Source organism: Penicillium paradoxum (assembly GCF_028828445.1).
Source record: "Penicillium paradoxum strain IBT 22861 chromosome Unknown utg000007l_segment0_segment0, whole genome shotgun sequence".
Taxonomy (NCBI): Eukaryota; Fungi; Ascomycota; class Eurotiomycetes; order Eurotiales; family Aspergillaceae; genus Penicillium; species Penicillium paradoxum.
The window spans coordinates 1,378,116-1,405,410 of record NW_026643185.1 but is presented as its reverse complement, the minus strand read 5'-3'; the positions used below and the strand labels follow the sequence as shown (position 1 = coordinate 1,405,410).

At 45.5% G+C, this 27,295-nt stretch overlaps 9 protein-coding genes across 9 annotated transcripts; 4 read left to right on the top strand and 5 right to left on the bottom strand.

Moving 5' to 3' along the window:
• Nucleotides 1-1,670: 1,670 nt before the first annotated feature.
• On the top strand, nucleotides 1,671-2,681 carry N7457_008098 (endonuclease/exonuclease/phosphatase family protein; the record flags this gene model as incomplete). Its single annotated transcript, XM_057179141.1, has 1 exon — nucleotides 1,671-2,681. One exon carries the CDS (start codon nucleotides 1,671-1,673, stop codon nucleotides 2,679-2,681), a length of 1,011 nt encoding a protein of 336 aa, XP_057027527.1.
• Nucleotides 2,682-3,419: 738 nt separating this feature from the next.
• Nucleotides 3,420-5,345, bottom strand: N7457_008097 (putative alanine aminotransferase; the record flags this gene model as incomplete). Its single annotated transcript, XM_057179140.1, has 3 exons — nucleotides 3,420-3,674; nucleotides 3,732-4,984; nucleotides 5,216-5,345. 3 exons carry the CDS (start codon nucleotides 5,343-5,345, stop codon nucleotides 3,420-3,422), a joined length of 1,638 nt encoding a protein of 545 aa, XP_057027526.1.
• Nucleotides 5,346-5,913: 568 nt separating this feature from the next.
• N7457_008096 (proteasome regulatory particle lid subunit RPN7) lies at nucleotides 5,914-7,521 on the bottom strand (the record flags this gene model as incomplete). Its single annotated transcript, XM_057179139.1, has 3 exons — nucleotides 5,914-6,106; nucleotides 6,163-6,989; nucleotides 7,057-7,521. 3 exons carry the CDS (start codon nucleotides 7,519-7,521, stop codon nucleotides 5,914-5,916), a joined length of 1,485 nt encoding a protein of 494 aa, XP_057027525.1.
• Nucleotides 7,522-9,114: 1,593 nt separating this feature from the next.
• Nucleotides 9,115-10,953, top strand: N7457_008095 (putative MFS phospholipid transporter (Git1); the record flags this gene model as incomplete). The annotated part of the gene is made up of 6 exons (XM_057179138.1): nucleotides 9,115-9,288; nucleotides 9,415-10,013; nucleotides 10,067-10,085; nucleotides 10,153-10,463; nucleotides 10,519-10,789; nucleotides 10,840-10,953. 6 exons carry the CDS (start codon nucleotides 9,115-9,117, stop codon nucleotides 10,951-10,953), a joined length of 1,488 nt encoding a protein of 495 aa, XP_057027524.1.
• A 788-nt stretch (nucleotides 10,954-11,741) lies between these two features.
• Nucleotides 11,742-12,623, bottom strand: N7457_008094 (uncharacterized protein; the record flags this gene model as incomplete). Its single annotated transcript, XM_057179137.1, has 1 exon — nucleotides 11,742-12,623. The coding sequence occupies one exon, from the start codon at nucleotides 12,621-12,623 to the stop codon at nucleotides 11,742-11,744; it is 882 nt and encodes a 293-aa protein (XP_057027523.1).
• Nucleotides 12,624-13,753: 1,130 nt separating this feature from the next.
• N7457_008093 (MFS transporter) lies at nucleotides 13,754-15,354 on the bottom strand (the record flags this gene model as incomplete). The annotated part of the gene is made up of 2 exons (XM_057179136.1): nucleotides 13,754-14,402; nucleotides 14,459-15,354. 2 exons carry the CDS (start codon nucleotides 15,352-15,354, stop codon nucleotides 13,754-13,756), a joined length of 1,545 nt encoding a protein of 514 aa, XP_057027522.1.
• Nucleotides 15,355-15,753: 399 nt separating this feature from the next.
• On the top strand, nucleotides 15,754-17,082 carry N7457_008092 (uncharacterized protein; the record flags this gene model as incomplete). The annotated part of the gene is made up of 3 exons (XM_057179135.1): nucleotides 15,754-15,911; nucleotides 15,965-16,439; nucleotides 16,504-17,082. 3 exons carry the CDS (start codon nucleotides 15,754-15,756, stop codon nucleotides 17,080-17,082), a joined length of 1,212 nt encoding a protein of 403 aa, XP_057027521.1.
• A 416-nt stretch (nucleotides 17,083-17,498) lies between these two features.
• On the top strand, nucleotides 17,499-18,098 carry N7457_008091 (putative isochorismatase family hydrolase; the record flags this gene model as incomplete). Its single annotated transcript, XM_057179134.1, has 1 exon — nucleotides 17,499-18,098. The coding sequence occupies one exon, from the start codon at nucleotides 17,499-17,501 to the stop codon at nucleotides 18,096-18,098; it is 600 nt and encodes a 199-aa protein (XP_057027520.1).
• Nucleotides 18,099-25,945: 7,847 nt separating this feature from the next.
• Nucleotides 25,946-26,905, bottom strand: N7457_008090 (uncharacterized protein; the record flags this gene model as incomplete). Its single annotated transcript, XM_057179133.1, has 2 exons — nucleotides 25,946-26,298; nucleotides 26,368-26,905. The coding sequence occupies 2 exons, from the start codon at nucleotides 26,903-26,905 to the stop codon at nucleotides 25,946-25,948; spliced, it is 891 nt and encodes a 296-aa protein (XP_057027519.1).
• Between the last annotated feature and the right edge of the window lie 390 nt (nucleotides 26,906-27,295).

Genomic DNA, 27,295 nt, shown 5'->3' with positions numbered 1-27,295 from the left:
GACGTTATAGGCCCTAGCCGGGGTCTATATTTCTAGTATTAGCGGGAGCTATAGGACTATTATTTCCTCCTTCGTTATCGCTACCCTCGCCTAAGGCGCTACTATAGTTATTATCGGACCCTAATTCGTCTAGTCGGTCGGCGTCGGAGTCGGAGGGTTCGTAGGGTATATAGGGTATACTAGGTATACTAGATACCTATTACAACCTAACATACGGAGTATGAATATAGTGCGTATATCTTATAGCATATATCGGGTATTTAGGTTAGTAACCTAATATGACGACTAGTTAGTCGTCATAGTGGCTCTTTTAGTAAACGCTCTACCTTACCATTACTTCCTACGTTTTGCACAGTGGTGTTAGGCCCACTTGCCTTAACAATATGACGACTAACTTCGGAGACCCTAGGTTCGAGACATATAGATGTCGAATTCGAATCTACGGTCTTTATAAGGAATATCATAGAGAGATCTAGATATACACTTAGGGGTCTATAACTTAAAATACACATACCGATATCTTACTAGCACGGTATCTATACCGTTTAAGCTACCTATAGATATTCTATGCCTTAGGGTTAAGGCATCAGAAAGAGGGGAGATAATGTTACAACCTAACATACGGAGTATGAATATAGTGCGCATATCTTATAGTATATATCGGGTATTTAGGTTAGTAACCTGACATGACGACTAGTTAGTCGTTATAGTGGCTCTTTTAGTAAACGCTCTACCTTACCATTACTTCCTACGTTTTGCATAGTGGTGTCAGGCCCACTTGCCTTAATAATACCCCCCCTATCTCGCTAGGACTATTAGGTGATAGGGGTTATAATAAAATTAATAAAAAAATAGGTAGATCTACGAGAGATCGAGAGGTATAGGTATAAAAGATAAGATATAAAATAAGAGGTAAGATATATATAAGAAGGAGAGAGAGATCCTAGGGTAAGGACCTATATATATAGGTCTAGGCAAAGATCAGATAAAAAGGTGTATAGGGGTAAGTAAATATTTACTAGTAAATATAGCAAATAGACTATACTACGCAATTTAGGTATTCCGGCTATTAGAGACAGCCGGGCTTATAACCTATTAAAGATATAGAGGTATGATACAGTATGTAGGGTTCAATAATAGGTTCAAATAATACTAGGAATAGGATCTCTTATAGAAGTATTGAATTGTCTAAAGATCTGGATAATATCTGCCTTTTCCTGCTATTTATACCCCTTTGTGTGCCGAGGATCGGAGTCCTCAATTTGGCCCCCAAAGGTGAGCTTTTCGGCAGAAAAGACAAAAAGGGCGTAGCGTTGATAATCTAGCGGATGAGAGAATCCTGCCTCAGGCATGGTTCTCAACAATGATTACATAGAATGCTTACCTGGGTAACTAGAAGATATCTACGGAATGCAATACAATTTATATAAAAAAGGGTGGCCAGGTGCAAAAAGTCAATATGTGCAGTCTGTCGCCTAGAGAGCCATCGCCACAATATAGACCTGAGCTACAAGTGGTAGTATAGAACTGCCCATGTGTTTCATTCTTTACAACATCCCTGTCACCGCCAGTCAGCCTCGAACTGTTGCCTGGTGCTTGACTAATCCCTAGAACAACTCGGGCACATAGCCAGGGAACCAACCCCGCCGAGTGATCAACCTCCCACCAAAATGGACATCTACGCGCGCATGCGATCAAGCATCGTATCCTGGAAACATGACATCCCCCTCCCACCCGATCTACCAGTAACCTCCAAATTCCAATCCTGGTATTCATTCAACATCCCCTCCCAGCAATGGGACCCCGTAAGCCCAAACAAAACAACAGATCCACCACACAGTAATACACCGGACATAACCCTCCTAACCTGGAACATCGACGCACTATCCAAGCGATCAACAGACCGCGTCGCAGAAATCCTCACCTTCATCACAACCATCACCCCAAAAGCGGATATCATATTCCTACAAGAGGTTTCACAATCCGCCCTCCAACAGATCCTAGCTGATAAGCGTATCCGCGAATCCTGGTTCTCAAGCGAACACGAGAACACAACATGCCGAAACTCATTTACGACGATGACGCTAGTCTCCAAGCCACGCTGTGCAGTTGGCACCGGAAACGGGCTCGCGCTGGGTCCCGTCTGGAGGGTATCCTTTCCAAGTTATTTTGGCAGAGATGCGCTCTTCTGTGATATATTTCTTCCTTCGTCTACAGACTCGACGAGAGTACGACTTGCGAATGTCCATTTGGACTCTTTGCCTATCAAACCATCTCACCGGCCACGACAGCTCTCGATTGTTTCTTCGTTTCTGCGTAGCGCGGGGTGTGGACTTGTTGCTGGGGATTTCAATCCGGTGCTGGAGGATGATGCCGGTCTTGTAGAGGATAATGGACTGACGGATGTCTGGACGGCACTTCGTCCTGGCGAACCTGGGTATACGTGGGGAGCGGATGGGGAGCAGGCGTTTCCGGCGAATCGGATGGATAAGGTTGCGTTGCTTGGACTGGAGGCTTGTGATATTCAGGTATTCGCGCCGCAGCCAGTTGGGGAGCTGGTAGGAAGAGAGAATGCTCGGATTGATACGGATAGGCCTGAGTCTCAGCAGATACAAGTCACCGATATTACGCTGTGGAGTGATCATCATGCGGTGCTTTGCTCTTTTAGACTTGGAGAGTGAACGGGTATATGGGTTATACTATGCGAACGAGCGTCTCAAGGTATTGACTCTTTTCGGTCTCCGACTTGCTGTACACGCTTTCAAGCTATTTGGAACAAGATATGTTTCTTGCCCGCTCGTGCGGTTGTGATGTTCTGCGCATATTAGAAGTTCTTTTTTTCGTTCTCTATCACATCTTCTATCTAATTCCATTTGTTCACGATTTGTCGTAGATCGAGATACAAGACTGGAAGTAGAAATAGAAGGCAACATAGGAATATAGACAAAGGCAAGGACTTGTTCGGAATGTAGAATCAATTCTCTATCTAAGCAAAACCACGAGATGCAAGAGCTATATCCAACAGAACAAGCAATGCTAATATGCACCAATGGAGAAATGTATACCAGTGCCCAAAATGCGGCACACAGGCTGTCCAAGAAAAGAATAACCCAAGAAGACATTGGAAATTGGCAAGTCCAATCATAGAGTCAGTAGTCTATGAAAAAAAATCATAACCAAATCCACATCCATATCCGAATCCAAAACATTCAGAACATTGCGTCGGAGAGCGGTATGAACAGATCCATCCGTAGATGAATTCCAAAAACTCATATCGTGCAAGACGTACAGAAAACAAAATTATGGCCAGAAAATAGTGAATGTCGACAACTCGCCGATCTGAAAACCAACATCAGATGGAGCGGGCTGGACAGTCTATATGTTCATACTGTCCCTTTTGTTGGTACATTTGTACATGTTTAGCGGTACTTGTCCATGAACTCAGAGTGGAACTTGACGATGCGCTCAACCCAGTCGGTGCCAGGGGCAAGGAAGGTTGTGCGGAAGTGGAGAGTGTTCTCCTTCTGACCGAAGCCGGAGCCTGGGACGACACAGACACCTGTGGCGTCGAGGAGGGCCAGACAGTAGAACTCATCGGCGGCGCGGTTCTCGGCCTTGGCGGCTTCGATGGCCTTTTCGGGGAGGTGGATGGTGGGGAAGAGGTACATGGCACCCTGTTGCGAAAGATTAGTAAAGATTTCACCAGTTAACCTTGACTCTGTACTACATACCTGAGGCTCCTGAACCACAACACCCTCCATGCGCTGGAAGGCGTTGAACAGGGAGAGGGCACGCTGGCGCAGACCCTCCGAGATACCGGTGTACTCTTTGTTGTAGAGCTCGAAGCTTGGGTCGCCCTCGATAGGAGGGTTGACCATGCACTCGAGCAGGCACTGTGCGACGACCGGCGGGCACAGGGCAATGCTGACGAGCTTGTAGACCTGCTCCTGGACCTTGGGGTCGAAACCAACCAGCTCGAAGTAGCCACCACGGTGACCACACTCGCCAACCATACCCTTAGAGATACTGTGCAGCGAGACCAGCTCGACATTATCGTACTTGCCGGGGAACTCCTCCTGGAGCTGGCGTAGGCGCTTCTTGAAGGAGACAAACTCGCCCTTGAAGATGTTGGTCTGGTAGACCTCGTCGGCGATGACTACCAGGCTCTCTTCGGCGGCGACATCAAGGACCTTCTTGATGTCGTCGGCGCTCAGAGAGGCACCGGTGGGGTTACCGGGGTTGATCACGACAACGGCACGCACATCGGTACCAGCAGCCTTGGCATCCTCGATGGACTTGAGGATCGCGTTGACATCGGTACCCCAGGCCTTCTCCTCCTCAAGGAGGTAGGGCACGCAGCGGGCATTCAGCAGCGACAAGGTGGCAGTGTAGAGAGGGTACTGAGGGATGGGGACCAAGACACCAGTACTGGGGGAACTGCAGATGACGTTCAGCATGGTGCTCACACCAAAGGAGGCACCTGAAGTCAGGAACAAGTCCTGGGGGTTGGCAGAGAAGCCATCGCGCTTCTCGATGAACTTGGCGACGCTGTTGCGGATACCAGGGGCACCTTGGCTGTGACTGTAGGCACCAACACTGTGCACATTAGCCAACAGAGCCTGGGCTCGGTCGATAACATCCTGCTTATATCCGAATGACTCCTTGAGAACCTCGGGGTTTTCCAACAACGAGGGGTTCTCGACGAGACTGAGAACCTGGCGGAAGAAAGTGATGGGCTTCTGATCGAGTTGTTGGGGGTTGCCGATGTTGGCGAAGATGACGCTATCGAAAGGCAGAGATTTATCGCCATCAGCCAAACGATGGCGGTAAGCCTCGGCTTTGACAGCCAGTTCACCGCGCACGGCGTACTTGGCCTCCTTCACATGTGGGTTGATGTTGGTAGCGTTCAGGCATTTGGGAGTTTGAACGGTCGAAAGGGTTCGCTTGGAGGCGATCGAGACGGTGGTCTGAGACATGATGGGCTCTGATTTGACCCGAAGGGTATTAGTGAGGTCCAAAGATTCGAAACACTGGTTGTTTTCCTTTATCTAGGAGGAAAATATAGTATATAAGGCCGTTGAGAATGTTGAGATTGCGAAAATGGGCAGATGTGAGGCCTGCAATGAATCACACGATGGAGTGACGTGAAGGTCCAAGCACCGAAGGATTGCGGAGGCCCCTCTAAACTATTTAATACCAGGGTGATCCCACGTACCTGACTTAGCGGCAAGACACCCCGCAGCACCGCGGACAGCCGGGCGATGTAGGAGGCCATTCGGCCGGGACGAGAGCGCGCGAAGCGGAGACGCCCGCACGCTCGATGCGAGCTTATATTGCCAGGACATTTTACCGACTGGTCAATCGAATCTCAGATTGATCAATAAAAGGTCCTTTTGTCACGTACCCCGGTCGTGATTGTCCGATGGCGTTCGGGAGAAGAAGGGGAAAAAATTCCAGAGCCTTGGCGATTGGGCGGTGAATTGATGAATCAGCATTTCCCCCCACACCGACCGCCGATTAGGAAAGGGACGTCGGAGAGATCTGGAAGGCTATACTCGGACACGAAGATGATGAGGACGTCTACGTCTACGATGTACATGTACGTACCTAAGAATTCGGGATCTAGGACTGGGCATGCATGATAAACATATCAACGATCGCGAATGGTTGCTCGGTATCGACCCATTTTCCGGAGGCGCCCGGGGTGGGGACTAGGGCATCAGGTATTTTACCCAGATAGTCAAGGGTTGATCATGTCATGAATTTTGTCGCATGGTACGAGACCTATGGGGCGTTACATGTGTTGTTTTAAGAAACAAATGGGTAAAATTCTCCATTCGGGCATACATAGTCGATCATACCTAGGTAGGCTATGGTTGGAAGGCTTTCAATGCCTCTCAAGTTTATGGCACTTTAGCTGCGCTCACTACCCCGAAGACGCACGGCTTGGCCGTATTTCTGGAGCTTGGTGATCAGCGAATCACCGTGCTTCACCACATCGGCATACTGCTTGTTCTTGTCATCTGGCCGATTAGTTTCGATAATACCGTTGACCCGATCGATAGTGCATGCAATGCGGTTGTTTGAAATAAACTTGGCAAGATCCCTGTGATTCTCGTTAGTCAGTTTACCAAAATCCAAGGAGATAGAGTCAAGACATACCGGTCCAAGTAGTCTACTGTCACACCGAAGTCGTTGGCCATGCCACTCAGTCCCACTACACGGTAGCTCTGCAGAAGCTGCTGATAGGCACGCAGTCGCATCTCGCGAACAAACCATGCCCGGTGCTCGTGCAAGTACCGGTCTTGTGTCAGGAATTGGTCCTCAACAGCCGCGAGTGCCAAAAAGAACGAACGGTAGTTGCCGTTGTAGAGACTGGTAACCAGGTTTGAGAGCGGCGAGAAATCAACGGGCACCTCGGTTTCCGCTACAACACCGGAGCCGGTTGAGAAAGAGGAGATATTAACGGCGGTTTTGGCACCGGCGGGTATGGGTAGTGATGCTGTCGCATCTTTCATCTCCTCATCCCGAGCACCGGGGCCAGAAGAGATCTCTCCACTCAGCGCAGCCAGTTGCTCTTCCCCAGAGCCGAGAATCGCCTTGATCTCTGGTGCATCCACAACCTTGGCCTTGAAGTCCACCCGCTTGAGGGACAAAGATCCCGCAAGTACTGAGTATATCACTAGCGAAGAGTAACTGCAGAGTTCGTAGCTTGTGAATGTAGACAGACTGTCAAGAAGGAGAGGAGCGGCAAGGCTATAAGAGCGGATGGTGAGCAAGTGCAGTCCCTTGTATGCCTTGAGACGGTTTCTACGGTCCCAGTCACCTCCGCTCTCTACCAATGTCTCTGCCCGTTCGATGGTCTTGTTCACAAACAAAAGATCGCCGAAGAACAGTCCGATGCGGAGCATAGCCATCACCAGGTCAATCTTGGTGCCCAGGAATCCGGTCTTTTCGAGGAGAGCTTCGTGCGATTCGATAGCTTTGTCCTATTGTAACACTAGTGTCAGCTTTCGAAGTCGGAGCCTGGCAGAGGCAAATACAAAGAATTCTTACCTTATCTCCCACACGAGCCCAGAATTCAGCTCGCTTCCCGCGCGCAGCTTGTACCTCGGTTTCACCTGCAGCCTCTTCCGCCTCATCTTCCTCCTTCTGGAAGGTCTCCAATTCCTTCTTGTTATCCTCCAGTAGGGACTGGTACAGCTTCTCATCCCAAGGGAAATCAAACTTCAGTGGTGTCTTGCGAGATGCAAGAAGATTGGACGTGATGAGAGGCTTCGTTGAGTTCCCTGCGTTCTGTGGGAGCTGTGTTACACCTTCGCCAGAGTTGTTCAGAATGCCTTCGGTAGGATGGGCCAAATGACGGTAAAATGGCGCCATCTTGTGCTCTAGAATGACATCTTGAAGCTTCTTCAATGAAGTCTGCTGGACTGATGGCGCGCATGCCGGGTTTGAGAGGTTGAAGACATGTTGAGCGATGGAGAGGTTGGGGAACTTGATGTACTGCGGATCAGACCCCATGGTGACGGTGGGGAACTGGATATGCTATTAAGACTGCCACTGACAAGAAAACGATGCGATAAGGTAGGGAGAGGATGGAAGCTGGTGATGTTGATGAGATCAAGCCAGGTGCATCACCACAGCCCGAGCTCAGCTGGCGGAATGTTTCTCCGGGCCGAGCCTCCTTCTTTGGTCTGCGTTGCAACGTCCAACGAGATCCCCGGTCGCATCTACGGAGTACAGGGGTCGATGAGATCTCAATATTCCTCTTTTGAAATGAGCCATGTGCTACTTAGGTCGTCATGTATTCATTGTGGTTGATAGAGCCATATTCATGAATACTAATTCGGGCTATAATATGACTGGCTTGGACTACTCCGTACACCGTGGTAGATTCCAACTCTTTGATCCCTCTTGATGACGACATTCCTACAAATCTACAGCTTCATTTTTCTCAGAAGGACCTACCCTATAAATCTACTGCAACTGTAGGCTGTTCGGTGTCAAGCCCAGGAAAGACTCACGGCCTAAGCGTGTGTTGTATATGGAGTACGGAGTAATGGGATCCCACATAGGGCTGAACCCGTTCCTTTTCAATGAGAGTCGGAGACGAACTGCGCAATATCCAAAGAATTCATGGAGATAGAGATATATATCATCATCAGTTTATTGCCTAGAATCTAGCAACAAACGTTCCGAGTCAAACTTCCTGTACGTCGTAGACTCGTAGTGCACTCTGTGCTCCGTAGGGGACCTCGTCTCCGTAGGTGCTTTAGGAAGTTGGGTCTAAATAGGACACCACAATCCTTCGAACTCTGCTTTGAAAAGACTTGAAGCAGCCTATTCAGAATCCGACAGGGGCTTCCTGTCTCTGACATATCGAGATCCAAGTACGTGGTCTGAAAACCTCACCTCTATCGCCACTTCCATACATACATACTACCGAGTAGTTCCTAGATAGTTCAGACACTCCTACAAAGTACCTAATATACTATGAATGTGTTACATTATCCCTGGGACAGTTCTCTAAGATTCTCGGAGTGGCCGAATCCGAGTCAAATCGCAGGTACTCCGATCGGCTGCAACCCAACACACTATTGGCTACATAGTGGCCCTTGAGGCGTACGACGACTATTATTGGTGTATAAATGCTAAAGCCCAGCATTCCTAAAGTTAAGGCTTAGAACAATCAAGCTCGGGGGCCCCGTCCCCACCAGCCTCCGTCTTAACACGGACCTCCACACTCTATGCACCGTGATAGGTGCAGGTAACCCCCCGATACAACTTAGGGTGATGCTATTCCCAGGAAATTTTAGATCAATTTGCGAGATTATCAGCCAGGTGTGTCAGGAATTTTGGTCTACTTGAGTTGGATTTTTTTTTTTTGATCTCCCCCTTCAATGCTTGAACTGTTCTCCTTCCCGTAGTCAAGTCCTCAATAACCAGCGTGACGGTCGTCATTGTGATCGTGTGACGCAGCAATACGCCTTGCGCATTGTTCTCCCCCTCGTGCAAACCTCACCAATCCCCAATTTTCCAATCTCTGTGAGGCTCGCTCTCGGCGCATGGTAAAAACTGGGTCATTGTTCCTGTCCTCCCCTAAACACGATCGCAATGGCCGAATCCCAGTCCTGCCCCAAGGAGGTGTCGGAGAAAAGTGCTGTCCCCCTTGAGGAGCAGCCTGTGGAGCTTGCAGCTCTTGATGAGACCAAGAAGGGTCGCTGGGAACGCAGTTGGCCTACTATTGCCTGTGGTGCTGGTCTGTTTTCCGATGGCTATTTGAACGCAGTATGTCATGTCCCCTCCTTGTGCATGCAGGTCCGCAGCTACACCGTCCAACATGGATATGTAGCGTGGTGGTTGTTTGTTTGTTTTGGGGGGCTTTTTACTTTTTGCTAACACAGTCGGGACTAGATTATTGGTCCTGTCGGTACCATGCTACAACAGCTCTATGGAGAGGCATATACCAACTCGACCGCCCAGCAGAATGTGTCCTCGATTGTTTTCGCTGGCACAGTTGTAGGCATGCTGATCTTTGGCTACACCAGTGATCACTGGTCGCGCAAGTGGTCTTTGATGATCTCAACCATCATTCTGTTTGTCTTTGCGGCTCTCGGTGCTGGCTCTTATGGAGCTGGCGGTAGCTTGGGAGGTATGCTTGCTGCTTTGACAGCCTATCGGTTCTTCCTAGGCATTGGAATCGGCGGAGAATACCCTGCGGGATCAGTCGGCGCTGCTGAAAATACTGGCGAGCTCAAGAGCGGCCATCGCAATCGCTGGTTCATCATGTTCACCAACTTCCAGATTGACTTCGGTTTTGTGGTTGCTGCTTTGGTGTCCATGATCCTTGTTCTGATTTTCACCGAAGATCATCTGCGTGCTTGCTGGCGTGTAGCTCTGGGACTGGGTGTTATCCCCCCTCTGAGTTTGATGTATCTCCGACTGAAGCTGGATGAGCCCGAGGAGTTCAACCGGGAGCGCATGCACAAATTCCCAATCTGGCTGATTATCAAGTAAGTTCAATCTCCTATACCTCTTACGGTGACTGCTTGACTAACAGCTTTAGATTCTATTGGAAGCGCTTGGTACAGATCCCTCTTAAATCCTTTCATTTATCGGTTTTTGCAATGACTAACTGAAAGGTGTTTTAAGACTGTTGTTTCTGTGATTTGGTTCCTTTACGATTTTTCGGCCTACAGTTTCTCTATCTACTCTTCAGCATGGCTAAGCATCATCTTAGGCAAGAACGCTCCTTTGTGGAAGAGTTTCGGATGGTCTACCGTTGTCAATTCTTTCTACATTCCCGGCTCAGCTCTTGGAGCCTTTGTGAGTGACTGGATTGGTCCCCGCTACACCCTCGCTCTTGGAGTTGGGCTGCAAGGTGTTATCGGGTTCATCATGGCTGGATGCTACAAGTGGCTTGCGACTCCAGAGAACGTTGCAGCTTTTGTTGTCGTCTTCGGGTGAGTGCGCTGATATGGACCAAAGTAACAGTGAATGCTAATAGTTCGGAAATAGAATCTTTTCTGCCCTTGGCGAAATGGGACCTGGCGACAATATCGGTCTCTGTGCCGCCAAGACCAGTGCAACTGCCATCCGTGGTCAATACTACTCATATGCTGCAGCTATTGGTAAGATCGGAGCGTTCGTGGGCACCTACGTTATTCCAGAAATTCAAAAGAACGCGCCCAACGCGATTCGCGCGGGCCAGGACCCATTCTTCGTGTCCAGCGCGTTGTGTCTCCTGGCTGCATTCATGGCTATCTTCATGATGCCCCAGATCAACCAGGTATGGACTTCAGATGAGTAATCTCTTATGACATGCTAACTCTGTCACAGGACACTATTACCTTTGAGGATGCCAGATTCCGCGACTACCTCGAGGCCAATGGCTACGACACTTCCACAATGGGTAACCAGAACCGCCAGCCCAACACTCTTGGCCAAGAGTAATCCAGATTATTCCATCAGCCCTGTTGCGCCTACCACTTTGCTCACCCATCTGAGCTGTTTACTCTCCCCTGGCCATAATTACCTACTTATACGGTCTTTCTCCCTACGCGACAATGCATCATTCGTAGTTACAACACGATGCGATACCCTACCCATCCCTTACGACTTGCGATAATTTGCCTCTGCCCGTGCGACAATAATCAATTCATGTATGAGAAGAGGGCAGGTCTTGACCATCCGATCTGACGTGGATCTAACGGGGATGTGCATTTTCGCGGGACAGACTTCGGGTTGAATTCCTGACTTGTATGACACTTTAATGGAAGTTTGCACTTGATCCAACAATTGAATTGACTTGACTCATAGTATACACGGGACTCTAGATTTGTAAAAAGGAATGTACAGCCACCTCGAGATTGCGTCTCAATTCCTCTGAAATTAAACTGATACTACACAGCAAACGGTGAGAACCCTTCGATTTGTCTAAAGATCAAAAAGAAATAATAGACTATCATGCTAATAGTAAAGAAGATATTTGTGCTATGGCTTTCACCCGTGAGTGCTCTCCCAGCATTTACTGTCGCCTTGCCACCACCTCATGGGCATAGCTTCAATTTGCTATCAGAACGAGGCAAAGATGACGAGTAATTTTTGTAGATATACCTAGATATATTGCAGGTATCTGGCCAATCCACTGAACTGATATCATTTCGAGTACACATACATCATGATTTCGACGTAAGGAGGTTCCCACGCAGCCGCCTACCCCAGTTCGAATCGCAGTCCTGTCAAGCCGGACTCCTCAACATCAAACAGATATAAAGCGCAAGCAACTTCCCAGCACCCGATACTACAGACATGATAGCAACCCAAACAAATAGCTCCAACGGCGTAACCGCCATGATGGAAGTATACACCAAGGTTCCAATAATATAGTAAAGTCCCCAAGAAAACTGCACAGGCCATTGCTGGTCTGCTCCCTGCACCGCGGACGCCCTAGTACCGCCCGATTCCGAGCCCTCCTTCACCCCTCTCCGCCGAAAGCTCTCAAAGAGCACATGGATCGCAGCGGGAATGACGCCAACAAGACACCAAGTCAGTGCAATAATAGGGTATACACATCCCAATGCAGACCGCTTCGAGTAGATCTCCACCAGCGCCAATCCCGCGTACGAGGCCAGCAACATAAAGAGACTAGCAAAGACCACCATCATGGCACGAAACCTTGACCGCAGCGCCGCCCCCGCAATCGAGCTCCTACGCAGCCAATCTATCCAGCGCTCGCTATCTTCACTCGACCATCCGGCCACATCCCCCTTAACGACGGGCTCAAGCCCGAGTGCCCGAACAACAACCTCCGCTAGGGCTGGAAGGGGCGATGAAACAAGCACGACTCTTCTTTCAGGCCATGCAATGTCTCGGAAGACCATAGGCAGCAGGCCCATGACCAGTGCTGTGGCTGCGAACTGCTGATTGCGGGCTGAATCGGCCTGGTCGAATGTGCAGATGGCGGCCTTCCAGCAGTCGCCCGGTTCGGGGCCATAATCGAAGCTGAACCAAGGTCGAAATGGTGAGTAGACTATCTCATCCTCACCGGGGCAAGTGGATTGGGCGCTCGTCACAGTGACTAGGAGCGCTAGGAGGAGTTGCAAAGAAAAAGAGAACGCCATTGCTGCGTGGTGATGCTAACACGCGACTTAACACTCAACGATGATTTCCAGTTGAACATGCATCTTCTCTGCACGATATAGGGAAGGTTCATTTAAATCCCCTGGATAGGGCGCCCTTCGGGAGACATTTTACGCTATCTTTTCAGCCCCAAGGTAGGAAACCGAAAAGCGAGCCTATTTCGCCTTGGCAAGACGCCAAAGTCCGAAAAGAAACCAATAGGATGATCGTGAGGCATGGTCAGCATTGGACCTCGTATAGCTACCTAGGTACATGTGTAGCGCCTACTGACGAGGCTGCAGCTCGGGGAAAAAGCTCAGCTGCTTGACTTCTCTTTGTTAATTAGTTATGTGATGAAGTTGTCAATGGCTATCCGGGCTTTGCTCGTCTGCCTCAGCGTCAGAAATGCGCCAATAGGTAGACGCGAAGTGGTGCTTTAGCACAGGGTCTGAACTATAAAAAGACAAGCCCCTGGCACTAACCATTAGAGAGTACGGAGTATACAAGGGTTTTGCACAAGCCCTGCAACTCTCATATGGAGTACTGAGATCAGGTTTGATCGAAAACTGAGCAACGGCTTTCCCAAATAGTCAGCCAAACACGAGATACTTTCACGGTGTGGCTGCGAGATTGGAATAATGTCCGGTGCGCATGCATGAGTGTCATATGGTCAAGGATAGTTGCAGAAATCTGGCTGTACGGCAATGTATGGGTGCAAAGGGGCATAACGGCCCAAAGTCGCATGCCTGATATTCATCGTATATATCCCTAATTAGGTCTAGCCTTGTACCTTTTAGACCTTATGTATACTGTTCGTAAATGCAATTAAAGCTATCCCAACCGCGTAACTCATAAAAGCGGCGGCAGATCAAATAGGAAAGTCTCGCCAGTGAAAGCCATAGTAGCATAAGTTATGTACCCAAGGTACCTAGGTAGCTTCATTGAAAACTGACACATAGGACTGATAATAGCATCGAACATCGAACCTTGGAATACCCATGTCATACGGAGTGCTATCATCATCTTCGAGGAATGCGATTAATTGTATTTAAGTAGTGCGTCTTTCTATAATTACTAGCGCATATCGCTTTCTGACAGAGCTCATGAAGACCAAAATGAAATTCCCCCGTTTCTAACTTGCCGCTTGAAGTCTCTCCACCTCTTGGATCATTGGGCTTGCCTTCCGAATCAAGTGCCCATAAAAATAGAAAACAACAGGGATCGAGATACACACTGCCTCCACCAGCCCCAGGATTGTACTTGCCCAATTCAAGCCGAGAGTCCCATACATCGACGGACCAGCAAGCGGAAGGAACGCCCCCATGACACTGCGCGTGAACATATTTCCCGCAAGCGCAGATGCGGCATATAGACCATAAGACCGGGCTAGGTAGTTTGAAGAATAGATGAAGACGCACCCATTACCCACACCGAAAGGAAGGCCGGCTAAGATAGGGACAATCCAGTGAACATTACGGGTGCACGTCCAGGAAAACCACAGCTGTCCAATGGCTAGAAGAGTTGCACCAAAGAAAACGATGCTGACCATAGCCTCTGGCGGCACTGCACCTGTTTCTGGATCTTTGCGGTGGAGGTTGATGATTTTGCGAAAGAGAGGTTCGCATGCGATGGCGAGCAAGACACCGATTCCTATACCTACAAAGGAAAGACCACCAATGCCTGGCGACCATCCACGTTCCTGTTGGAAGGCCAGTGGATATGCAACGAAGCATAGATAGAGGATGCCGTAAACGATCGCGACATAGCCATCCCAGAACATACTGTGAAAACGTCAGTTTGGCCTTCCACGGTGAGTAGATAGGGACAGAGTTCCTACCAGATTGGCTCGGTAAAGAGCATCACGAACGGTCTCTTGAGATTTGCCTTCAATACAGATGTAAAATCAACACCATTATCGTAGCGAGTCCACCATTTTGGATTCTGCGTTTCCTGTCGTCTTTTGGCAGCGCGTCTCTTCAAAATCAATGGTGCATATGTTTCCTTGATGGCGGTAATCAGAACCAAAACCACGCCTCCCAGGATCAGAACGATCCAGTTTGTCCATCTCCAGCCAAGATATTGGAATACAAAACCTCCTATGATAGGACCATAGACAGGGCCATTGGTTGGGCCGATGGACCAAAAGCCAAACGCCAATGCCCGATGTTCATCGGAGACAATGTCATTGACAGATGCTGGCGAATTGGACATCAATGCACTTCCAAAGAATCCCCCGAAAAACCTGCCCACAAGGATGGATTCAATATTCTGCGCTAGAGTACTGGGCAATAGCAGTAGCAAGAATATCAGCATCGAGACAATATAGATTGGCCGACGACCCACAAGCTCGCTGAGCGGAGCAAAGAGAATGCACCCGGTCGCCATGCCCAAAAGATAAGTCGTGACACCGAGGAGGGCCACGATTTTGGAAATGTGGAATTCCTCCTGTAATCCTGGAATCCCAGACGTATATAGTGTACTGCACAAACTGACGATTGTGGCACCAAGGCTCATGGTAGCCACAGTGAGACCTTTGTACCAGAGCGGCCATAGACGTGGGTTTTCGGGGTCTTCAGAGTCCCAGTAAACCTCGAATTCTGGAGAAGCATGTATGCTGGCCAATTTGGAGATCACTGGTTCGAGATTGGAACTGAAATGGAACTCTGTGCCTGTATCGAGACTGCCTGCTAGTTCGGATTTATCGCATAACGTTCCAGGATGATGGTCGCGCATCGTGGTGCATTCCAATTGGGGTTATATGCACCAAGAGACCCTTCAAGGGAGTGGATGAGGTGGAATGGGGCAACTCCATCTCAAAAGCTGTTCCATTTATAGGAAATAGGATAGAAATAAGCTATGATGGATAAGCAAGTGGGATATATCCATTTGTTCAATTAGGGCACACCTAGACACCTGGTGAGTACTCCTTATTCATCAAGTGGGATGCTCCGGGAGGCGAATCATCGCGCCCACATTGGACGCCTCGACTTCACGGCTCCACTAGGCAGAGCTCGTTCTTTTCTTCTACATATTTGTCGCTCTAAGCTTTTCTCATTACAGATCCCTTCTGCTTCATTGGATATTCAAGGTGTGGTCAAGTTCCACACTGGAGATTTGCCCGGATTCTGCATAATGCCGCGGGTGGCCGATTCCGTCTCATCGTTCCAATGTGACTATCCAGATTGCAATGCAAAATATCGACGTAAAGAGCATCTAAATCGACATCTCAAACATCACAGCGGGGAAATCATCCTTGCCTGTCCTTATTGTGAGAGTGTCCTAACCAGAAAGTGAGTGGACTCTTCGACATACGAAAGGCCATTCCCAACTGAGAGAAAATCAGTGATCTATTGCGACGCCATATCCGGACTTGTCATCCGGAGAAACAAGTGCCACCAGCTCAGAAGTCTAAGGCATGCAGCCCATGTCACGCACGGAAAGACCGCTGCGAAGGCGGGATACCTTGCAATGCCTGTCAGCGTCGCGGCATCATTTGTGTATCTGCTCGAGAGGAAATCCTGAATGAACAGGAACTGTGCATCGATGAACCCATATCATTGCCAGACGCTTCCACGATCGATGATTACCTCCCTAACCCTTCCCCTTGGGTTGGTTCTGAATATATTGATATCTATTTTGAGAAATTCCATCCAGCATGGCCGTTCCTTCATCGAGGTACATTCGATTTCACGAAGGAGCCTTGTGTGCTTGTCCAGTCTGTTGTCGCAATAGGATTGTGGGTTAAAGGCACCCAGGAGGCGCGAGAAGCCTCTTTACGTCTACACGAGAAATTATGTTCTGCTTTCTACGCTCAAATGGTGAGAGCCATTATACAACGGCTAAGATAAGACTTTCTGAGCTGATATTACCAATTATCGTTAGAACCAATGGTGCATTATTAACTCGAGTCCACACCCTGGACAAAATACCTCGTGGGCCATAACAACATTCCAAAGCGTGCTCTTGAACATCATCCTTGCCCTTTTCATTGTGAAAGAAAAGGCCAGTATGGATTTGAGCATGAGATTCCGGCTGCCAGATGATAAGTACGAGCTTTTGACGGCTCTTGTACAAACCTGCCGACAGTGGGGTATGTTTTCTTATCCCAATATGCTCCTGCAACATGACTCCCACGCACCACTCGCGCTTGTATATGTGAGCGTTGAAGAGATCAAGAGATTCGGACTGTCTCTCTATAAAACATGTCGATTGTGCACGCCGTCTGAGCTAACCAGAGAGCATGCCAATGGTGGCAGCAATGATCTCTTGACACTGTCTGATTTGTGTTTCTGCATGCCAGACAGCGATGAGCTCTGGAATGCGCCAGTGAGGTCTGAAACGGAAGTCCTGAGAAGGTCTGGCTCCTCAACCGTGGCACGGGATAACGGAGACCCCAAAAACTGGGTATCCGAGGCTTCTGGCCTTCTGCATGACGCTCGAGTCGGGTTTGACTGGATATAAAAGCCCGAAAAACAATATAGAATGCGTATCTTAGCCGGAATTCCAGATTCATTCGCGAATACTTGTGACAAGTGGGCCTTGGGTACATCTCCCCCTATTTTGAACTCATTCAATCCATTGTGACCCGGTAACATCTCATACAAATCCACATCCCGAGGGTATCGTTTTCGTGTGCTCCGTACATGTACATACTCATTGCCCCGCTTGCAGGCCGCCAAGTGGGATGAGTGGGATGGCCGCCAGGTGGGATGGCCGGGTGGACCTCCTTCCTGCGATTGGTCATCTCCTTGGCGTCTATAGACCCCTGCTGATATCTGAGAGCACCGCTGATATATAGATCCAAACCCAGCATTCACATATCCTGATTCAACAGTATCAACTGTACACAGCTTCTATACTGAAACCTTCCCTCCAAAATGTCTTCCACCACTCAATCCTTCCGGGAAATCATCGGCGTTCCCCGCTCCACAGCTTCCCCGCAAGACTCAACCCTCATCATCATCGACGCGCAAAACGAATACGCCACCGGCGCTTTGAAGACCGAGAACGTGGAGCAAACCCGCAAAGTCATTGCTAAACTACTGCAAAGATACCGTGAAGGCAACAACGGCAAGAACATCGTGCACGTTGTTCATGAGGTTCCCGAAGGCGCCCCCGTCTTCACGCCGAACACCGCGCTGGCGCAGGAGTTCGAGGAGCTTACTCCCAAATCGGGCGAGAAGGTCATAGCCAAGAACTTCCCTAGCTCGTTTGCGAAGACCGATCTGCATGCCTATCTGCAGGGTCTGGGCGATGTAGGAAAGAAGGTCGTGCTTGTTGGATATATGGCGCATGTTTGTGTTTCTACTACTGCCCGGGCGGCTGCGGAGCTTGGATATGATCCGATCATTGTCAGAGATGCCGTTGGTGACAGGGATATCCCTGGTGTTAAGGCTGAGACTTTGGTTTCGGTTGTGTTGAGTGAGTTGGCTGATGGGTTTGGGACTGTCGTTTCTGAGGAGGAGATTGGTGCATAAAGTGTGTATATAAATTTGTTGAAGATACAGAGGTATGATACAGCATGTAGGGTTCAACAATAGGTTCAAATGATACTGGAAATAGGATCTCTCTTGGAAGGTGTAAAATTGTCCGAAGATCTAGATAATATCTGCCTTTTCCTGCTATTTATGCCCCTTTGTGTGCCGAGGATCGGAGTCCTCATTTTGGCCCCCAAAGGTGAGCTTTTCGGCGGAAAAGACAAAAGAGGCGTAGCGTTGCTAGTCCTACGGATAAGAGAATCCTACCTTAGGTATGGTTCTTAACACGCCCCCTCAACGTGCAGCCGTTGTATATTATTGCGGAGCGAAGCGAAGCAATTAAATCATAGGCTTCGTATGTCACGTGACTGGGCCCTTCTAATGGGTCCCAAATCCATAGCAAATAATGTCAGGTGATATCTATTAGGCCTAATCCGAAAAGAGTATAGTATCTTAAAGTTTGAAGGTCACGTGATCCACTCAGAGTAAGGGATAGCGGGCTAGGGTATATCGGATCACGTGATCTACTAAAAGTAAGAGTAGCGGGCTAAGTCGTACTATACGTAGCGCGGAACCCCCCCCCCCCCCCCCCCCCCCCGGGTAGGGGGTATAATTTAAATTCCTTAACTAGGAATTTAGGAAATACTAACATTTTAAAAGAGAAAGAGTAAAAGCTATATAGAGGATAGTAGTAACCACTTTAATTTACATTTAGTCTATATAACCTCGGACCTAGTCGCTTCGCTCCGCAACCATTATCCGACGGCCTACGGCCGTCGGATCGCTAGTAAGATTATATTGTTAGGGACTAAGATAAATAAGGTTTCTTAGTCAAAAATAGGTAGTTTTAGACTATAAAAGGTATAGGGTTTATTCTACTAAAAACCTATATATTTTAGGGTCTAGGTTTAAACCTACGATAAACTCTATTAATATAGGGGCCCCGAGGGGCTTAGTAAGACTATCTATAATATTTTTAGTCCCTTTTATATATATAAGCTTGATTTTTCCCCTTTTAATTTACTCGCGGATCTAGTACTAGTATATATCGATATATTTAAAACGTCCTAATATTATAGGGTTCTTTAATATTATAATCGTAGACTAGCTATCGCTATATAAAGAGATAGGGGGGGAGGTCTATACTCCCTTAGTAGAAATTAAGATCTTTTAGTAGTTTTTATAGCTAAATTGTTACGACCCTCTGCTAGAGAGTGCCTCATAGGCTAGATCCCGCCTAGTCCTACGACCTAGGACCCGTGACCTAGTAGGGGTAGTATGACCCCCCGCTAGGGAGTGTATTATAAAGACTGAGTCCTACCGGGTTAGGTGACCTAGTCCCGTGACCCGCTAGAGGTTATCCCTATAGAGACTACTAGGGGAACTTAGCTCTTTAGCGATTAGTTTACGAATATACTACCACCCTATTATTCCTTCACTCTAGTTCTATATTACCTACTAGGACCCGTTAGTACGCCGGTCCTAATATTCTAATCGCTAAATCTTAATTGAACTAGACCGTTAGAATACGTAATATCGACGACTCGACGCACGAGCGACCGCCTAAAGGGAGCCTTAGCTCTAATCGCGGAGATAAACGACGACCTACAACGTCTACCGAGTCTATTTCAAACAGATCTGTCGGAGCATGAGATCGGCATACCGGAAGTTTAGTTTATCCTGTCCACGCAGTATTTTTGATATTAGTCAGATAGTCATATTTCCTACCAGAATAGTGGATACAGAAATACAGAGATTTCAATTCCCTTGATTGGACCCCTAATATACTGAATACCACGTCAGTTAACAGTTATGAGCCCGGTTCGCACGAAATAAGGCCGCTATTCACAAGATATAGCGCCTATTAGCACCTGAAAACCTCTAAAGCTGTATAGTAGCCCGCTAAGGCTATATAGCACCTAACCCTAATAATGGAAGCATTAACAATTCTCTCCGCCACAAAGGGCGAAAAACTGAAGGATTCGCCCTAATAGCGCACCTGGTTCGCCCGGGTGAAGCTATATACGATATAAAAATAAGTCTAGAAGCACTATGACCTAGATACCCCCCTAATAGAGAGACTAGTTAGGAAAGAAGAGCCTATTAGGCCGGAATACCCCTACGGAGGGACCGAATCGGATAAAAGAGACTAGAGAGATGAAATAGATATCTTTAAAGTAGACTAATCGAAATGGGATAGGGAGATAAAAGGGCTTTCTAATATAAATGACTATATTTATACCTTCCTAGACCTAATCTACTATACCGCTATTACCGACTATTAGACCCTATATAAGAGACTAATATACCTAAGAGATCGCTTCGCGAGATCGACTGCACACGAGGAGGAAGTCCGAATAAAGTGGAAGGTCTTCGCTATCTAAAAGCCGACTAGAGATATCGAATAATAGCTTAAATAATAGAATACCCTAAGGGAGTAAGCTATCAGCCTCGGTATTAATAACGGAGACGTAAATAGGGACTTCCTATATACTATTAAAGAGGTCTTACCTATTTAGTGGTAAGGAAGATATTAAGAGATCGTTATAGATAAGAAAGTCTATTAAATCCGTGATCTTCTCGAGTCGTTCCGCGTAATAAATCGAGAAATAGGGGTATAAAAGGTATTATCTACTATACCCCTAAAAGGGGTATTTTTAACCTAGTAGGGACACTAAGAAGTAAAGTCCTAGACCTAGTCCTAAACTAAGGAGCCGATCCTATTTAAAAAGAGGAGGTGCCTATATAGGAACCCTTACTATTTATATAAAATAGTAATATACTAGTATCTTAATAAGGAAAACCGCCCCGAAGGGACCTATATTAACCTAAGAAAGCTAGAGAAGATTAAGTAAAAACTCGCTAAAGAGCCTACTTAGAAGAAATAGGTAGAAAAGAAGGTAGAAAAGGTATAGTAAACTTAGTAAACTTAGTAGCCTTAGAAGGAAGAGTTTATAAATTAAGTGAGCTTCGCTACTACTCTTAAGCCCTATACTATATAGTAGGGGGGCTAGTATAAAAATGCGAATACGCCCTCTCCCTTACTAAAAATAGGGAACCTATCTTAAAAGATAGATAGATCCTTAATATAGGATCTAGTACCTATATCTATAATAATAGAGACCTTTTTATCGACTTTATACCCTAGATTTCGGATCTTACGACGGGAGATAGTACCACCTAGGTACTAGGAAAGGGGAAGGTTAGACTAGTAGGTAGATATCTAGTGAAAGGTAAAATAGAGATCACACTTAGTAATACCCTTTATTCCCCTAGTTTCTATATAAACCTAGTGTCCTATTCTATACTAAAAAAGAAGGGCGGAATATAGTACTAGCGTATAAACTATATTAGGGACCCTAATAATAGACTAGTTATCTACGTTAACCTTTAGGACTAGTTTAACCTCTAGATCTTTAATTAACCCGGAGAACTTATATAGCCCTAGTAAGCCTACTTTATAGAGAGAAAGTTAGTAAAACCTTAGTAGTTAAAAGCCTTATTAGATATCTAGCACCGAAGACTTACCTATATTAACTAGCGAAGCGCTATAAAACTCGCTACTATAGTAGATAGAGTTATTTTTAACGATAAAGAAAAGGAGTCTACTAAAATATAGGTATTATACTAGACTTATTAGCTAGGTCGTGCACTAAGGTAGATATTAAGATATATAGTTAGGCGTACTTTCGGACGATTTAGAAGAGTGCACTTTAATCTTATTTAGCTACCGCTAGTAGAGAATAAGTACCGCTAGATCTCTTATTTTTACCTAGAAGGTCCTAGGTTTTATTAGCTAATAACCTATAAAATAAAGCCTAAGTGTTAGCTAGCGATTAATCGCTTTATAGAACTAGTAAGAAACTAATAGGATCTACTAATTAAAGTCTTCTAATACGATAATAAGTCCTTAGCTAGAAAACCTACGGAATATAGCCTCACTTCTAATAGTATCCTTATATATTATAACCCCCTAGGGTATTCCGAAATAAATAGTTATACCGAAAGATCTAGTGGTATAATTATCACCTATATACGTATGCTCGTGCTTAAAGGAAAGCTCCTAAAAGATCTATAGCTAGAGGCCGCTAACGCTATAGTATAGTTACTAAATCGTACGCCGACGTATATTACTACCGAAAACCGCTAGGTTATACTATAGGAGGAGGTGCGGAAAGAGTTCGTACTATAGGCGCCGAGGATTAACCTATTAAATATTAAACTATATAGAAGTTTAGTATACTATAGGATCGATAAATAGGTCTAGTCTAATAAAATGAACCTACGAGCTAAGATCGGATTCTTAGTTAGCTATATAGTATCTAATATCTAGAAAATCTAGTTTCTATATAATAGGAAAGTAAAGCCTATTAGGGATATAGTATTTAATAAAACTCGTAAATATACCCCTAATTATAATAGATATTAGCTTATTCTAATACTAATATAGTAAGAACCTTAGGAAATTACTATAGAAGAGTTTAACTAGATACTCGATCGTATAATAGCTAGTTAAGAGACTAGCGAAATAGAAGAGAGAGATTATCGAGATCTATAGGAAGCTTAGTCTAATAATCTATAAGAAACTTAGTACTATGATTAGTAAGGATCTTAGTAAGGATCTTAGTAAGGATCTTAGTAAGGATCTTAGTAAGGATCTTAGTAAGAAAACTAGTAGAATATATAGTAGAGCTCTCCGTAGAGGGAGATAGCTAGTGAAGTTAGTTAGCGAGATACTATCTTACTTTAGGGGGTAGACTAGTAAGTGGTCCTACCCTCCCTAAAAACTACGATTATATAGTAAATACCTAAGATCTATAAGCCCCGAGCTCCGCTAGGCGTATTTCCGGACGAACCCTTTCCTCCGCTCCCTATTACGCCGCCGTAAGAACCCTATATATAGGATCACTATACTACTCCTAGTTAGGGGGTAGATATACTAGGGGATCTAGAGGATCTAGTTAGCGACTAGGCTTAGAATAATAAAGCTATTCCTACTATAGAAGATAAGCTAGAAAATAAGCTAGAAAGATAACTATAGGCGGAACTTCTCGCCCTAAGTAGATAAATTATAGGAGATATTAATACTAGTAATATTATTAGTAGAAAACGAAGGCGTTAAGCTAGGTAAGATAAAGACTATATCTATATAATAAGATCTACCGATATAGAGGAAGACCCTCCTACACTACTATATACTTTCGCTATAGGACTATATACTAAGAAACCTAAAATTAGACGTTATTAAGATAATCTCCCCTTAGTCCTAAAATACTATAAAGATATTATAAACTATCTATTTTAGGAAGGCTTTCTCGTAGTAATAAGGAAGGAGATTAACTCTCTAATAGAAAAGGAAACCTATAAGATTATAGAGAGACTAAAGGATAGAGGTAAGTAAATACTGCCTCTTATATAGGTATTTACCTATAAATACGATTAGGATAGTTATCTAGTTAAATTTAAAGCTCGTATATATATACGGGGAGACCTAGAGACTATTTCGTACGAAGAAAAGAGAGCTACTATACTAGTAGTAAGGACTATAAAGATAATCTTCGCCCTTATTACCGTATTTAATCTCGACCTAAGATAGCGGGATACTATTACTACCTTTTTAAATAGTACGCTAGAAAAAGAGGTCTATACCTAGATACCTAATAGGTTTAGACTACTAAGTAAATACTAGAAGCTCCGCCGCGTACTATATAGTCTACGAGTCTTACCTAGACTATAGTAATAGGAAGTAGCTAGTGTATTTCGTAAGCTAGGTCTATAATAAGCCCTAGAAGACCTCTATATCTTTATCGGAAATAGACTAATAGTCTTCTTTTATATAGACGATATCCTAATTACTTATTATAAAGATATATAAAGAAGGGCTATATAACTAGAGTAAGATCTAGAAGTATACTAGGAATTAATAGATTACGGAGAGGTAGTATAGTTTCTTAATATCCGTATTATTAGAGATAGGTAGTAAAAGAAGCTATAGCTTTATTAAGATAGCTATATAGTAAGTATTACTATACGATATAACCTTATAGATAGACTAGCGGTATATACCCTAATACCGGTCGAAGATCTAACCCTATATTAGGGAGTAGCTACGGTATAAGAGATCCTATTATACTAAAAGAAGGTAGGATCTACTAGATATACTACTACGATTATAAGACTAGATACTATAAAATCGACTACTCGTCTAGTATAATACTTAATAAACCCGGGCCCCTAGTACTATTAGGTAGCTAATAGAGTTATTACCTACCTTAATTCTACCCGCTATCTCGCTATTAAATATAGCGTAGAATTAGGTATAGAAAGGGACTCTATCTAATTCGTTAGTGATACTTTATATAGGGATCACCCCGATAGAAAGAGCTCCGCTAGCTATATCTACTAGGTATACGGCGGGCTAGTCGACTAGAAGGCTAGTAAGCAGCCTATAGTCACCACCTCCACTACTAAAGCTAAGCTCCTTAGTCTCTTAGAGACTATAAAATAGCTATAATAGTAGCGTAGACTTCTTAATACCCTAGGTTTTGTCCCTTCCTATTAACTAAGTATCGATTGCGATAATTAGCGTACTATTAGTCTTCTAACTAGTAAGGATACGGCGTTCGAGACGAAATTACGATATATTAATATTCATCGGCACTAGCTCAGATAGGAAGTTAGGGAAGGAAGAATTAAGGTGAAATAGGTGCCGATAGCTAGTATAGCTACAGACGGACTCACAAAGTTGCTCACTAGGTAAAAGCATAAAGCTTTCCTTAAAATGTTAAGGATAATAGATATAAGCTATCTGATAGTAGGAGCTATTTGATAGCATAGGTCATTTGATCAACAAAGGGAGAGAAATAGTATGTTGACTAGGGTGTAGGAAGCAGCTAGACTATACTGGCCTAGCTGAGGGGGTGTGTCGGAGCATGAGATCGGCATACCGGAAGTTTAGTTTATCCTGTCCACGCAGTATTTTTGATATTAGTCAGATAGTTATATTTCCTGCTAGAATAGTGGATATAGAAATACAGAGATTTCAATTCCCTTGATTGGACCCCTAATATACTGAATACCACGTTAGTTGACAAGATCGACAAGCCCGATCACTAAGGCATCGCCCTTGTTCCTGCACAGATGGCGGACCTAGACCTCCGCAATGGGCCTGGTTGGGCCCGGACCTCAGGCCCATAGCCTAACCAGCAGTGGGCTATGGGCCCTACCTTCGAAGCCTAACCAAGCCTATGGCCTATTATAGGGGCCTATAAGGCCCCTATTAAAGCCTATTTATATGTATAAATATAGTCTTAGCGCTTATAAACCTGCTAATTAATATCTGTTCTTTATATATGTTTAAGTCTATATACTTACCGCGGAAGATCTCGGCGCCGGCCCTGATCTAGCCTAATACGGGGGTTTAATAGGTGATATCGAATTAATATGTAAATATATATATTTTATATAGAGAGAAGTGAGTGTATCTTTCTATTAATTTATTTTTTTCTTAAATTTCATAAATCTTAATTTTATTAATCTGATCTAGAGTCGATTCAGTTAATTTAGTCATTTTAGTTATTTTAGGCACCTATAGTCAATTCATATAGGGGGTAATCTGAATACCTAGAAATACTAGAAAAATCTATATTACTTATATATCTGCTAAGCATTAGTATGTTTGTATTGTTTGAAGCCCATTAGGCCCCTATAAAAGCCTAGTGGGCTTCTACCCTAGGCCTATAGCCACCGATGGGCCCAGAGACCGGGCCCAAAGCCCAGCCCATTTGCGGGTTGGGCTTTGGGCTTTGCGGGCTGGTGCGGAGGTCTAGCCATGAAGCAGAACCCAACTAAATCAATAGCTTTTCCATCAGGAAAGAGTGCATGAAAAATTCAGCGTGATACGGTTGAAGAATTCGCATGAGGTAATCCGTCCAATCACTTTGCCAGCCCCAGGTAAGTAGAGCCTTTGCGAATTCCCAGTATTCTGGATACCAACCACTTAGCTCCCAGTCTATAATGGCGACCACATTGCCATCTTTCACCATAACATTCTGAGGCCGGATATCACCATGTGTGAACAAGATGCGGTGAGATTGAGGAAGCATTTCACTGAGAAAACTTCTGATGTGACGTTTTGGCGCATTCTTTTGATAGGCGTTGATAAGAGCCGTGTTAAAGTCTTGCTCCGAATCAAATGGGCCTTAGAAATAAAATTAGTTCAAATGAAGAGGTCCCTGCATGTTCCATCCCCAAGGTCTGGGTATTGTACCTTTGTCAATAGAGGCCGATAAACTGTGGTCGGTAACAGGACCATTATCTACGGAGCCAATATAACCAACATTCCTTATACCACGGATCTCTTGGATATAGCTCGCAAGTTGTCTTGAAATATGGGATTTGGTGGAGACGCCGAAAGTGTCCCAAGCTGTGTGGAGCGTTTCACCGGCAACGAAACTCATAAAGATGTAGGTATCGTAAAGGCCTCCGTAATCGCTAGCATCACGATCAATTGGACCGTAAGTATAATATGCGAAAACTTTCGGTACAGGAACCCCTGTATTCTGCGCAACATGGATCATGGTTTTGGCCTCGGTAATGTCGACATGAGCACCAAATTTGACGACGACTTCAGGTGATATCTTCACGATAATGACACCTTGGCAGAAGATAAGGTTGCTTTGGTCCCGACAAAATTGGTTGACAGTATCAGGATGCGGCAAGCAAAACCCAGGGGCACAGTATTGCACATTCAACTGAGGATCGGAAGTCGAAGGTTGAGAACTGCTCGATGTTGTAGTGGACGCCATGTCTCTAGGCTCTAGACGTTATTTTAGGTACGGATGACAGGCGCGGATGATAGGAAGAGGAAAACATAAAAGATCGCAGAGTCGAACATGGAAGAGGTCAAAACATACGACTCGGGCCATTAGTCACGTGCGAGCAAGCTACTCGTGACTAGACTTCCGCACGCACCGGAATTAGGTCGAATATCCCGACCCGGCACCGGACCTAGGTTAGGTCTAGTGCCAAACCCCCCGACCCGGGCCTATACCGGACCTAACGTTAGGTTCACCGGATAACCTAATAAAAACCTAATTAGACCTAACTTTTATATAATTCTCTATATAAAGTGCCTTACTTATCTAAATTAACCACTATAGTTTTTCCTTATTTTAGTTATATTTAGACTTCCGCAC